Raw genomic sequence first — 14941 nt, 5'->3', positions numbered from 1 at the left:
TTCTCCTCCCATGGGATCCGCCCTTCTGGGGACTCTGGATTCTTTTATCTCCCCGGCGCGCCCCTGCAAGGCGGCGATAGGAGCCGGGACTACAGATCCCGGCATCCCCCACTTCCCGCCCGCCACCGCCTCCGCCGCCGCCGGGGATCGACCCGGTAGTATCTCTTTTCCAGCAAAGGTTCCCAGTACCGGCGCCACTTGCCCCCGGGGATCTCGGGGGACTCAGGGGCCGGCCTGCGGGAGGCGGGCACTGCTCGGGGTGACAGCGCGAGAGCATGGCCATGCATGTGCGCTGGCTGAGCGCGGGTCCCTGCTGGCGCGCGGTGCGGGGCGCTTGCGGGGAGCTGCGCGCCTGCGGGGAGCTGCGCGCTTGGGCCCCGCGCTGCGCGGCCGGACGCCTGTGCCGCCCCCCTGGTACCGCTTGCCGCGAGCAGAGCCGCGGGCTGGGGTACGGCCCCCCGGTGGGAGGCGGCTCCCGGCTGAGGACTCGGCTAGCCGCGGGGCTGGCGGGGCTGGTGGGACTAGCCGCCGCCGCCTTCGGGCACGTGGAGCGGGCGGAGATGGTGCGCAAGAGCGCATCGCCCGGCAGCCCCGAGGAGGAGGACGATGAGCTGGCCCGCCGCTGCCGCTGCTTCATGGCCCCGCCGGTGACCGACCTGCGCGAGCTGCGGAGGAGGCCGGACGACATGAAGACCAAGATGGAGCTGCTGATACTGGAGACCCAGGCCCAGGTGTGCCAGGCGCTGGCACAGGTGGACAGGGGCGCCCGCTTCTCTGTGGACCGGTGGGAGAGGAAGGAAGGTGAGGAGGTCAGCCCCTAGCGGGAGGTGGAGATGGGGAAGAGAGGTCGGGTTTTAGTTTGCTGGGAGAAAATGACTCAGAATAAGGAATGGGAGTAGAGAAGGGGTACCTACACAGCGGCTGCCAAGTTAAAAGGTTCTCCTTTAAAACGGTTGACACTGACAGGGTCATCAGCCCTCGGCTTCCAAACCTGCTGTCACTCTAGTAGTGGACATTTCAAAAATCTTTGCAATTTTATATGGCACTTTTCAAAGAAGTCTTAAGGTCAGTTTTAACCCACAGGCAAGGATGCCCAAGGTTGTAATTGAGCATAGATTTGTCTGTACATTTCATCTCTTTCTCCGGGTTCCTTTACCCATTCTTCTCTGGAGATGGAAAGAGAAAGTCTCTTGCTTACTGTCAGCTAGACTCCTCCTGCTGAGGGTGTTGTGTCACTGTGTCTTTTGCCCAGGTTTCGCAAGAAATGGCTAGCAGTTCAGCCAAGTGCACCCATCATATTTCCTGCTGGGAGAGTGTTTACCTCAGTTGGCAAAATAGTTAAGTATTAAGACCCAGTTCTTATAGACTCATATATTCATGTTATTACCTATATGGTGAAACCCTATATCTTGGTCATAAACTTAAAGGATTTTTGATCCTTCTTACCTGGAAATACAACAGCAACTTCTTATCAGCTGGTTTTGAATTGTGATATTGACATATTTATTTTAAATGAAACTAAGTCTGGTTTTCTTAGTGTTTTTCGTCTTGTAGCTTTTTATTTAAGCCTTCTTTTTTTTTTTTCCCCTGGCCTTGCCTCCTGGCTTGTGGGACCTTAGTTCCCTGACCAGGGACTGAACCTTGGCCCTCAGCAGTTACAGTTCAGAGTCCTAACCACTGGACTGCCAGGGAATTCCCTATCTTGTAATGTTTTTAAGTGAAGACTGTTGATTCAGGAGACAACTTGGACTGGCTGTGTGACCTTCCAAAGTTACTTTTTGTGCCTCTGTTTCCTCATCTATGAAATGAAATTTTATATGAGGGTTCAGTTCAGTTCAGTCGCTCAGTCATGTCCAACTCTTTGCAACCCCATGAATCGCAGCACGCCAGGCCTCCCTGTCCATCACCAACTCCCGGAGTTCACTCAGACTCACGTCCATCGAGTCAGTGATGCCATCCGGCCATCTCATCCTCTGTTGTCCCCTTCTCCTCCTGCCCCCAATCCCTCCCAGCATCAGAGTCTTTTCCAATGAGTCAACTCTTCGCATGAGGTGGTCAAAGTACTGGAGTTTCAGCCTTAGCATCATTCCTTCCAAAGAAATCCCAGGGCTGATCTTCAGAATGGACTGGTTGGATCCCCTTGCAGTCCAAGGGACTCTCAAGAGTCTTCTCCAACACCACAACATGAATATATATGAACTGCTACAGATACTGTTTGATGCTTAGAAGGCACTGAGACCAATTGTTTGGGTCATTTACTAGTTGTGTGTTTCTGGAGACGGTGTTTTGCTCACCGGGCCTCACTTTTCTCGTTTGAAATATACAAGGGTTGTACTGCATCCCATCCAGCTCTAAAAATTCTTAGAAATAAAACAAGCCAAACATGAAGCTTCAGGAAACAATTAATTCTAGTGTCTTAAAAAAACAAACATACCAGCTACTGGGAGTAAAGCTCATATTGACTCTTTGCAACCCTAGGGACTGTAGCCCTCCAGAGTCCTCTGTCCAAGGAATTCTCCAGGCAAGAATATTGGAGTGGATTGCCATTTCCTTCTCCAGGGGATCTTCCCCACAAAGGGATCGAACCCGCTTCTCTTATGTTTGCTGCATTGGCAGGCGGTTCTTCACCACTAGCACTGCCTGAGAAGCCTTAAAGGTCATATACCTAAACGTTAATGTGTATCTCACTCAGTTTAAGCCTCCAAATCCCTTAAGCATTCAAATATCTACTGTTTTTTAGTTACCTGTGAATGAAATTAAAAGGCAAACAGCACACTGAGAGAAAACCAATTGAAACAATATGGAACTCTTGAAAGTGAGAGTGAAATCGCTCAGTTGTGTCCAACTCTTTGCGACCCCATGGACTGTAGCCTACCAGGCTCCTCAGTCCATGGAATTTTCCAGGCAAGAGTACTGGAATGGGTTGCCATTTCCTTCTCCAGGGGATCTTCCTGACCCAGGGATTGAACCCGGGTCTCCTGCATTGCAGGCAGACGCTTTTACTGTCTGAGCCAAGTTCAAATATATTCATTCCAGTCTTTAATCTTAGTTTTCTCACATACCATAACAAATAGATGCCGTTCTGGATGGTCTTATTTGAAGGGAAACTATTTCAGTAATTTATTGTAGAGGATGATGTAAGGATGTCGGGGCTTCCCAGGTGGCTTAGTGGTAAAGAATCTACCTGTTAATGCAGGAGAAATGGGTTCCAAGCCTGGGTTTGGAAAATCCCCTAGAAAAGGAAATGGCAACCCACTCCAGTATTCTTGTCTGAAATATCCCATGAACAGAGAAGCCTGGCAGGCTACAGTCCATGGGGTCGCAAAGAGTCAGACAGGACTTAGCAACTAAACAACAACAAACAGTGACATAGAAGAAATGGTGATGTGAAAAGTTAAAATATTTGCTTATAGTCAATAGAAAATATCATAGTGCTAAGCTGGTTATCTAATTTTATTGTATTTAACAATTATAAATATACTGATATTATGGAAGATTTGGAAAGTAGAGAAGGAAAATAACTCCTAATCCCACCATCTTCTTGCAGCAGTAGTTTTCAGCTTTGTACATACCCTTACATTCTCTAATTTTACATTTCTGTTCACAGGAGGTGGCGGCATCAGCTGTGTACTTCAAGATGGGCATGTTTTTGAAAAGGCTGGGGTTAGCATTTCTGTCGTTCATGGAAATCTTTCTGAGGAAGCAGCAAAACAAATGAGAAGCAGAGGAAAACTACTGAAGACAAAAGATGGTAAATCAGACAATCTCAGTTCAGTTTAGTCGCTGAGTCGTATCCGACTCTTCATGACCCTGTGGACTGCAGCACACCAGGCCTCCCTGTCCATCACCAACTCCCAGAGTACTGAAACTCATCTCCATTGAGTCGGTGGTGCCATCTAACCATCTCATCCTCTGTCGTCTCCTTCTCCTGCCTTCAATCTTTCCCAGTATCAGGGTCTTTTCAAATGAGTCAGCTCTTTGCATTAGGTTGTCAAAGTATTGGAGTTTCATCTTCAACATCAGTCCTTCCAATGAACACTCAGGACTGGTCTCCTTTAGGATGGACTGGTTGGATCTCTTTGCAGTCCAAGGGACTCTCAAGAGTCTTCTTCAACACCGTAGTTCAAAAATATCAATTCTTTGGTGCTCAGCTTTCTTTATAGTCCAACTCTCACATTCATATATGACTACTGGAAAAACCATAGCCTTGATGAGACAAACCTTTGTTGGCAAAGTAATGTCTCTGCTCTTTAGTATGCAGACAATCTCGGCAGCCTTTAATAGTTCCTGCAAATCTTTTCTCCCCATAAGTTTTATTTGTAAAAGTAACATTGATTCTATAAAATTCCATTCAGTTGCATATACCAGATGAACCTGTTCACAGTTTTTTTTAATGACAACTCACTCCAGTATTCTTGCTTGAGGAATTCCATTGACAGGAACCTTGCAGGCAACAGTCCATGGGGTCGCAAAGAGTCGGACATGACTGAGCAACTAAGCATACACACAAACATATGTAGGTATATATACACTCACACACATTTGCACATAGGCACATGTGCTAAAGTGTTAACAGGTTGTCTGTTTGTTCGTTTTTTGACCTTGAGGTATGTGGGATCTTAGTTCCCTGACCAGGGATTGAATCGCAGGCTTTTGGCAGTCAGAGTGAGGAGTCCTAAGCTCTGTACCACCTGGGGATTCCTCACAATTATTTTTTAAAAATTATGTTTTAAGAGATAAATAAAAAAGCAACCTTTGAAAATTGATTCAGAAACCATGTTGGAGTTAATTTGTATCAAGCCAGGTGTTCAAGTGCAGTTCTCTATATTCCTTTCCAGGTAAATTGCCATTTTCTGCCATGGGCGTGAGCTCTGTCATTCACCCCAAGAATCCTCATACTCCTACTATCCATTTCAACTACAGATACTTCGAGGTGGAAGAAGCTGACGGTAGGCGTCTCAAGCTGTGAAAAGTATTATTGTGCAAAATGAGTATTTTAAAACAGGTTATTAGGCATAACACCTAAAGTCAAGAAAAATTAAGTACAGTCTTAATTGTTTCAGGAGGCATGTGAAAGCTTACTCCTTGGCAGGTGCAATGGGTTATATACACTAGACATGAAAAGTGAAAGCGGTGTTGGCTGGACTCTGATGTCCCCATATTTCCTCCAACGCAAAGAATGGTGTAATGCACCTGAACTAAAAGTGCACATAGGGTTCTTTGCAAATACTAATTTATTACAAACAAAGGGAAACCTCACGTGCAATGTTAAGTTGCCACTGAGAACTTGCTTTTGGAAGTTATTTTCCACATACGTAGCTTTGCCAGTCCCCAGTGCATTTTCAGTGGCTTTACGATGGGGTACAGTTGATCATGCCTCATGATGTAAATATAGTTCCAGCCTATGTGTGCCATTAGTTGGGCTGTTACCCTGTCCAAGCTCCTGAGCAGTGCATGCCGCTGCTGTGCCTGCCTCTGCAGGTGATGGCATTTAAAGCAACGTGTCTAACTTTTCCTTTAGAGCAGCATCCACTTGAATCACGTGTCTTGATTTGATAGGTAACACCCTGTGGTGGTTTGGTGGTGGATGTGACCTTACCCCAACATACTTAAACCAAGAGGATGCGGTCCATTTTCACAGGACTCTCAAGGAGGCATGTGACCAGCATGGTCCAGATCTCTATCCCAAATTTAAAAAGTGGTAGGTAAAGCTATTGAACTTCTCATGATCCCTACATGTTTACCATTCCTTCTGTAGCTCCTGAAGGCACTACTGTGTCACTACATACCTTTTGCAGCTTATGGAGGTTGAACTGTTTTCTTTGCCCAGCAGAAGTGAGATACCAGTTTTACATGGTTTTAATGTTAAACCAGATGATTAGTATATAAACTTGAAGGTGATTGATGCCTGAGAATCGGAGACTTTTTAATCCTAAGTTGGTATACAGTAAGTCCCCTACAAATAAACAAGTTCCATTCCAAGAGTGCGTTCATAAGTCCAACAAAGTTAGCCTAGGTACCCAGGTAATACAATCAGTCATATAGTATTGTACTGGAATAGATTTATAATGTTTTTCACACAAATAATATATAAATAGACAAACACAGACAGGAAATAAAGAAACATTTTAAATCTAACAGTACAGTAACTTGAGAAGTACAGCATAGTACCAGCTACAGACTGCCGTTTTTGTGCTTGCTTCTGAGCATCCTGGGCTTGAAATAAGGATACTGTACACTGTGTGGTACTGGACAGTAAAGTGCACAGAAGCACATGTACTTGCAGAGGATGCATGCATGTACACCAGACCACGGGAACTAACTTAGAAGATTGGGCGTGCACAACTGTAGAATCTTTGAAAATTTGCAACTTGAAGGTTCGTATGTAAGGGACTTACTGTATTAAATTCTCACCCCACATGAGGATTATCATCTCGTTGTTGACATAGAAATGTGTTAGAGCATGGGAAGAGTTGGAGAACTGTTAGGAGAGGTGCAAATGTACCGGAGATTTGGGACAAGGAGAACACTGGGGTTGGAAACTTTGTGAAAGAAACTCTAATGATAAAGAAAAGAGTTACCCAGGGTATTTGATAGACATGAAATGGAATCTCTGCATAAAGTTATCTGGAATAAGAATAAAGTACTCATCACTGCTTGGAGCTAAATGCCATTCTAGAAAAAGAAGGAACAGAAAGGGTTTTGGGTGGGTTGTTTTTGCTTTGTTTTTAGTGCTAACATTTGTAGAATCTTGCTGTTATTTATGTAAGAATATGGAGTTCAGTTTTAAAATCCTCAGAAAAGATAAGACATTTACATAACCTCTTTTTGATTTGACATTACCACTGAACACTGCATAGCCGTGGAACAGAGGTGTAAGAATTGTTTTTTTTGTTACATATTAGCTTCCTTCCAGCAGGAGGATGGGATATTCTCTCTCTCTTTTTTTTTTTTGGTTTCCTTTTATCCCTGTTACTGAAGAACTTTATCTGAGTCGTATTAAGAAAATATCTCAGATACAGGCTAGTTAAAAAGTTTTTAGTGTATTTAGTTAAATCTCTTAATTTCATAATCCCATGAAGAGAGATGTGGAATTAATATGATTTCATTAAAGCTGGCTTTACAGCCTTCCTCCGGCTGTTCTTTAACTCTGTTAATAAAATATATGTGTGAAAAAAAGTCAAGAAGTTGCAGTCAAGATGAATTATACCCGTGCATCAGTTCTAGGGATTTGTATCTTCTGCCCCTGCCCCCCACCTTGTTTAAAATTTTAAACTATTAAGGCTATTTTCACGATAACCTTTTCAGTAGTTTTTAGTTTTTGTTTGTACATTTTTTCCTGTTTACAAACCCTTATTATATCAAGATAATGGAAAGAAGTCAACTATTTCCACGAAGTCAGCTGTTAGCAGTTAGGAAGTGACTTAGGAAATCTGCTCTAGTGGGCCCAGATGGGGAGACTGTAGAACAAACTGATGGTCTCATGCGCTGGCTCACAAGGGCAGCCTTTAACATTCTGAGGACTCTTACTCTCTGGACGTTTCCTTCCAGCAACCCTCCCCTGAGTCACGCATACTGTAGAGTCATCACGTTTTATTGCTGAGAGAGACCTTAGAGGTAATTTACTGTACCTTCCTTTGGTGAATAAGAACTGATTCAGAGAGCTTAGGGGTTAGCCCCTGGTCATGGACTTGGTGGCATTGTTGGTGGAGGGTTCCTGCCTCCTGCAAAAGCAGCAATGCTTCCGAGGGCAGCAGCATCATTTGTTGTAAGAAATACGACTAGTAAGAGTGGACTCTGTTTTTCTTTTCAGTAAAGGTGTTACAACGCCACGTTAGATAGACTTGCATTCACTTGCCTACTTGATTTGTAGGTAAGTGTAAGCGTTTTCTACATCGGTAATAACTGCAGGAAATCTGTCTAAAACTCTAGTTTCATTTTAGATGTGCACAGAAAGAAAGGGCACTGTGCTGGCATTAGTCAGGGATGGTGCTGTAAGCTGAAATGCTCACACTGATTTCACGTACATCTCTTTTTCCTTTTGTGGTCCTGCTGTGTTTTCCAGGTGTGACGATTACTTTTTTATAGCCCATCGTGGGGAGCGGAGGGGTATCGGGGGTATCTTTTTTGATGACCTCGACTCTCCATCCAAGGAGGAGGTGTTTCGCTTTGTGCAGAGCTGCACCCAGGCGATCATTCCTTCTTACGTCCCCCTTGTGAAGAAGCACTGTGATGACTCCTTCACTCCCCAGGAGAAGTTGTGGCAGCAGCTCCGAAGAGGACGGTGAGTGAGGGACAGGAGCATGACCCTTTTCGTGTCATAAGAGGTGGGAGTGGGAGGGTGGAGTGGAGCAACTGTAATAACCGTGGGTGATGGTCATCTTGGCCAGTACTTTGTCAGAGCTGTGTTAATGCTCACCCTGATTTCTTTTCATAACTAGATAAATAACAAGTGAATTAAAAAAACACTGTGAAATAGTATTATAAAAAGAGCAAAGTTTGTTTAATCTGTCTGTACATTAGAGACTCATATTAGGCTTATAGTAAGTACTTGTTGAATTTAATTCAGCTGATTTCGTTTAGTTTTTCTTCGAGCAATACCTTCCAACCTTCTGCCAAGGTAGGAGAATCATTTAATGTTTTCGCTGCTTTGTAAATTCTGAATCGTACCTTTTTTTGTTTAACTTCAGGTTTTCATGGAAGTCATTATAATGAAAATGATTGTTTTAGAAATAGTTAGGGAACTGTAATGATATTCGTTTGTTATGGAACTGTTCATATGTGCTGGCCAGTACGTTAGGCAGTTTGCATCTAATTTTTCATCACAAACCTGTGGAATTGGTATAACTATCATCATTTTACAGATGATAAAACTTAGTCTCAGCGAAGTAAGTCCCTTGCCCAAGTTTACACCGCTGGTAAATCAAAGATCCCAGATGTGGAACCAGGTCATTGTGCCTTCAAAACTTGCAGACCTTCTTCCATGTGAGTGGTTAAGCAGTTAGTGTTGCCAGCCACGATGCTTATTTTGGCCACCCTGCTTTGTGCGCTGAGTTGGTGAGCTCAGTTGGATGACCCGCACAGGGGCATCTTCAGCTGGGGTGTGATTGTGAATCTGCTGCAGATGAGCCACTCTTCCAGCTCACAGTGGTTTCTCATTACCATCTTAAATTGCATGTGTTCTACTGGTCCATGCCTACAAAAATGGATTTTCTCATTTATATTAATTCTGTCTTGGGCATATGAAGCTTTGGGAACTTAAGGAGATAAGGCTAATGCCCTGAAAACGTTCAGTTAGATACTGTTCCAAGTCTAAAGATAAATGTTTGTTATTTACACTTTCTTAGAACTGCCTGTGCCTGCCTACTCCCTGTGTATAAAACTTGGGAAAATGAGGATTGATTGTGGTCTTGTCAGACATTTATTAAACAGGGGCATTTTTTTAAGGACAGGTGTGTTTTTTGGTCCTATGATTTCCCAAGTACACCCTTACTCCTCCTTTCCTTTCTCTTGACATTTATCCTATGCCCCGATGACTAGGGCTCATGCTGGGCAGAGATGTTCCTAGTTTAGTGGGGAAGACCATCCTAAGAGGGTAAATTAAAACTCTGGAAAAAATGAAAACAAAAGTAAAACGAAAGAACAAAAAAAGAGAAACAATTAATACATAAATAAACCAAACTCTGTGGAAAGTGCCATGTTCTCGTTTTACGTGAGATTTCTTATGCAAAGCCAGCAGGGTTTGTGACTACTCAGGAGGTGAAGCCTTTAAAACTTTTTGGACATAGGAATAATGTCTTATTCTGTTTGTTTTATTATTGTTATTAATTGACAGCATATTTTGAGAGTTCCATTTGTGTGTATCATTGCATGTCGTGTTGTTTGAATTTGGCAGAAGTGTGGGGTGTTAGGTTAATTTTCTGTGGTGTGGTAGGTGACGGTACTTTGAAAGAGGCCCCTTCTACTGTCCTTATCTCTGGGCCTTAAAATGGCAGTCAACTCTGGGACTTAAGATAACCCTAGCTCTTTTTTGTGGTTATGAGCCCTGACGTCACTTTCTTACATGGCGTTCATAACCCATTATCTGTATTACTTTCCCCCACTTTCTGTCGCCCCAAATAAAACTTTCCCCTGTGGTGGTCAGGCTGCTTATCTTTTGACTTGACAGCCTCTTCTTTGGCAATCTCATTTAGTCTTGTGGTGGTACACTGGTAATGAACCTGCCTGCGAATGCAGGAGACGTGGGTTGGATCCCTAGGTCGGGAAGATCCCTTGGAGGAGGAGACAGAAACCCACTCTATTATTCTTGTCTGGGAAATCCCATGGACAGAGAAGTCTGGCAGGCTGCAGTCCACAGGGTCGCAAAGAGTCAGACATGATTGAACACACGTGCCTGCCCTCAGTTACTTCTGTTCTCTCCCCAGACCTTGAACCTCCAATCTTAGGAGGTGCTTTTTTAGTTTCTTTTTCAGAGAAACTAAACATCTGTGACTTATTTTGTTGTATTTTGGGACAGGGAAACAGGATAGATGGATATCAAGGTAGATATCAGTTGTATTAAAGGGAATGGCTGAGGTTCATAGTTTACAGATATCTCGGAGAGCATAAATGTATGGAAAGGATAGGAAAGATCAGATCTAAGCAAAACCTGGTGAAAGTCAGGCTACACAAGAAGGAACATTGTTCACTTAAACAGAAAAGCAGCACAAGGATTCACTCATGAGCACAAGAGGCTCATTTGGGAGCTCCTTACAGGGGTGTCTGAACAAGACGTCAGTACAAATAGAGAATCACAGCCATCCGTTAAATATCACGTTTCAGAAAGATAACATCAGGGGTGCGAAAAGAAGTTGAGAGACTGATGTTTTTTTCCTGTGGTCTTAGGAAGAAGTTAAGATTGACTTAAGTCATCTTTTGAAACAGACTAAAGAAGGTATTAGTTATTAGTGCACAAAACTTAATCGGTGATAAATGATGAGAAGTAGAAAGGGGTCCATGAATGTAACTTATTTAAATTTTCTCAGAGCCATTGGCAAGTTTCCACAGTGAAGGGTGCTTTCTAAAAATTGAAGCACTGTTGGAATCTAGAGAATATGTTTTTTTTGTTGTTGTGATTAAATTACAGTAATCAGTGCATTAATGATAATATCTGAGGGAAGTTTGGACCAAGAGACTAGTTTTTGAAGGAGTTGAGAAATGATTTGAAGGGGGAACTGTTTATTGAAATTTTCAGCTTTATGAGTCATTTTTTGGCTAGTAGAAATGATCTTTTTGAAGTATCTCCAAGAAGTTGGAGAGAAAAGACCCTTTTGTAAACAATCTTTTGATGTTAAAGGAAATCACAGATTTTTAAGCTAGACGGAGTTTAGATATGACTGTGTCTGTTAATGGCAGACTTATATCCTGAACCAGGTTTTAGTTGATGTTAAGGATATTTTTCTAAGAAAATAAAGCTAAGCATTGCAACTCAAATCACTACTACCTTTCATTATGACTTTTGTCATCAGTCTGCAGCAAGACAGAATTGTATGACTGCTTAACTACTTTAAGGAAAGGAAATACCTGGGATATGTTAGTAACTATAGATAGAGTTCTGTTAACTGTTCTTGGCTTTTCAGTTACAAGAACTTTACACTGTCTTAGTTCATGTGAGTTATTAGCAGTGAAATGAAGTCTTCGACTCAAACATCTCAGACTCAGTGGGAGCCCCAGAGAGAGCTGCTCTATCCTGATAAAGGGTAACATTTGCTTATCTTAATTGTTTTTGTGCCTTCAAGTTCTAAGGTTTGTGTTCATCCTGTTTATTTATTGGAAAACATAACCTTATTGTTTTGTAACTGCTCTGTGCTGGGGCTGAATCTAGATCCTCTTGTTTGCTGGATAGAATACCCTTTTCTTTATGCCTGTCCGGATGGAGAAAAGTCAGCTGATGAGACTGGTGTTTCCTGTGCCAGTTACAGCTGATGGGGTGAGGGTGGTGGGAAGATGCCCACCAACCCCCACCCCCCCCCCCCACCATCTCCCCCCATGAAGTATTTATTATGGACTAATTGTAAGACTATACTCACAAGCTCTTAATCGTATTTGATGTCTTCATCTCAGGTATGTAGAATTTAACCTGCTGTATGATCGGGGTACAAAGTTTGGCCTCTTCACTCCGGGATCCAGGATCGAAAGCATCTTGATGTCTTTACCTCTCACTGCCCGGTAAGAATAACTCATGAGAAAGATAGTTATTCCTCACCCCCCCCAGTCCTCTGACCCCTACACAGCATGAAGATTGATAACTACAAATAGCTTTCCTAAAGATATCATTGATTTTGACTTTGCTGTCTTTATAAGAAAATCACAGGCGAAAAAGGAATAGGCTACAGCCTACAAAATGTATGTGACCCCAAGAGCCCAAGATATTTATTATTCAACCCTTTACAGGGAAAGTTAGCTAGGTGATTTAGTTGCTAAGTCGTGTCCGACTCTTTGCGACCCCATAGACTGTAGCCTGCCAGGCTCCTCTGTCCGTGGGATTTCCCAGGCAAGAATACTGGAGTAGGTTGCCATTCCCTTCTTCAGGGGATCTTCCTGATCCAGGGGTTGAACCTGTGTCTACTGCCATCAGTGAAGCCCAAAGTTTGCCAGCCCCCGGTCTAAACCAATGTTTGCTGCTGCTGCTAAGTCGCTTCAGTCGTGTCCGACTCTGTGTGACCCCATAGACGGCAGCCCACCAGGTTCCTCCGTCCCCAGGATTCTCCAGGCAAGAACACTGGAGTGGGTTGCCATTTCCTTCTCCAGTGCATGAAAGTGAAAAGTGAAAGTGAAGTCGCTCAGTCGTGTCCGACTCTTAGCAACCCCATGGACTGCAGCCCACCAGGCTCCTCCATCCATGGGATTCTCCAGGCAAGAGTACTGGAGTGGGGTGCCATTGCCTTCTCCATTTACCAGAGTTCATACTACAGTTTAGCCATTTTCACCATTGTTTATATATTTGTATATAATCTGACATATTATTTACTTAAATTTTATACTCATATTTTCAGAGAGAAAATTAAAGACAAACCAACATTTTTGTCCTAAATAGAAATGAACACATTAAAATAAAAGAAAAAGTACTAAGCTAAAAAAAAAGTTTGCCCATGGATCATCTGAGGTTCTATACTTTACAAAACCCTAGATTATAGTAAAAGTGTGTTTTGGCTCTGGAATATTAATATTAGCTATACTTTGCTCCAGGAATTATATTAAGAAACTTTATTTCTTTAGCAGCAAATATTTTTTGAAAGCTTAGTGGAGACAAAGAGTTATAGGACTTTTTATTACCCTTAGAATTTTATTTAGTTTAGATAAAAAGGTGTGTATGTTGTTTATTTATTTTTTATTGTTATTACCTATTTTTGCTTCTGTTTTGAACCTCCACAGATGGGAGTACATGCATTCACCCTCAGAGAACTCCAAAGAAGCTGAAATTCTGGAAGTTTTGCGCCACCCGAGGGACTGGGTGCCTTGATGCAGACAGAGCAGCCTTCCCGGGGCTCGGGGGACATCAGTGCACCTCCTGATCCACTGGCCGACACCACCGCCATGGTGTGGCACTTAGTTACCTGTGTCTTAGAGCTCCAGTCTTCTTTCTCTACCCTGGAGTCTGCCTCCTTGACAGGTGGTGAAATGTGTTTTAAGCACCGGAAGCTTCCACCAGATGCTGTTGGTGATGGGTGGTGAGGTGGCAGCTTGTCAACTGGTTGATGTAAAAGCTCATTTGTACTTTAGAATCATTTTATATGACAAGTTTACAAACAACGACATTGTATTTCCAAGAATTGGTTAAGAGGATCTAACTATTATAATTTGTTTCAGGAAACTTCTCATGTTACTTTTGCTTCATGTATTAAGATTTAGTTTCTGCCACAAAAATCTGTTTTGGGGTAAATTTTGTTTTCATTAATTCAATAAGATTTAGAATGGTAAGTTTAGAAAGCTGCTGGAAATGAAGGTAAAAATTTTACTTTGTCATTGCTGAAGTTTCTTAGATCATAATCTTTATATCTTTGGAGACCATAATTTGGTAAAATATTCATTTTTATAATGATAGATGTTTAGAAACACTGGAAATTTTCTTAATCTCTGCATGTGTTACAATTCAATGATTACCTACAGTTAACTGTAAAGTGACATCACTGTTATTTAAACAAGAAATAATCTAAGTGGCATTTTGATTTTTGTCGATGTTGAAAGTCTATGCACTTTTCAGCATGAAAACTTATATCCTTGAATTCTGATATTTGCACACTTCTATTCTAGACACTTCTATACAGAGGTTTAGACTAAGAACAATCGGGGGATGTTGTAAATTTAGGGAATGTTTCTCATTTAGGAAGTGAGAAACATTTTCCTTCTATAATTAGAGCAGACTTAACTAATGTAAGAAGCGTGTAGGCATTTTATAAACATATTTCTTAGAAGATGCACTAATTGAAATGACCCTCTTTTAAAATTAGAGATTCTGCAAGTCTTACCTTTGCTCCTAAGAGAAAATCACAGCAGAGTTTCTGAGACTTCTTTGTTCAGGAAATAAAATGAATGTATTTTATTCATAATACATTGTAGTTTATAAGGAATGGTATCTTCCTGCACGTTATTAAGCATTATTTTGGAATACGTTGAATGTATGGTTGTGTGTGACTCTTCAGAGCTTGAAGATGTATGACTTCTTCAGTTCTCTTCCTGCAAGTATGCTGATAAGTTTTGTTATGAAGTATAACTAAGGAAGGTTTGTATTTTTCATTTTTTTCTAGGATAGTTGATTTAGGAAAGATGAATATTTCTTAGTACTAAAACCATAATTCCTCATTCCTGAGTATTTTAGCCAAGAAAAATGTAGGTTTTGTACTTGAGTTTTCATAGCAGGTATATTCTCAATAGCCATTTGGAAATAACACAAATGCCCATC

General features: G+C 42.1%; 1 protein-coding gene across 1 annotated transcript; it reads left to right on the top strand.

Moving 5' to 3' along the window:
* The first annotated feature begins 275 nt into the window (after positions 1 to 275).
* Positions 276 to 14553, top strand: CPOX (coproporphyrinogen oxidase). Its single transcript, XM_052641581.1, has 7 exons — positions 276 to 801; positions 3608 to 3751; positions 4839 to 4949; positions 5560 to 5701; positions 8066 to 8284; positions 12103 to 12207; positions 13414 to 14553. Exons 1-7 carry the CDS (start codon positions 276 to 278, stop codon positions 13499 to 13501), a joined length of 1335 nt encoding a protein of 444 aa, XP_052497541.1. The 3' UTR covers positions 13502 to 14553.
* The last annotated feature ends 388 nt before the right edge of the window (positions 14554 to 14941 follow it).

The sequence above is a fragment of the Budorcas taxicolor genome, chromosome 1, assembly GCF_023091745.1.
Source record: "Budorcas taxicolor isolate Tak-1 chromosome 1, Takin1.1, whole genome shotgun sequence".
In the NCBI taxonomy this organism is placed as follows: Eukaryota; Metazoa; Chordata; class Mammalia; order Artiodactyla; family Bovidae; genus Budorcas; species Budorcas taxicolor.
Note: the sequence above shows the minus strand (reverse complement) of the source record. Positions and strands in the feature narration are given on the sequence as shown.

Bases quoted from the DNA above. Each gene is read 5' to 3' on its own strand.
- CPOX (XM_052641581.1), top strand. From the start codon at position 276: ATGGCCATGCATGTGCGCTGGCTGAGCGCGGGTCCCTGCTGGCGCGCG. The intron at 5,702-8,065 runs GTAGGTAAAGCT...TGTGTTTTCCAG, and splicing joins TATCCCAAATTTAAAAAGTG to GTGTGACGATTACTTTTTTA. The intron at 8,285-12,102 runs GTGAGTGAGGGA...TCTTCATCTCAG, and splicing joins CAGCAGCTCCGAAGAGGACG to GTATGTAGAATTTAACCTGC.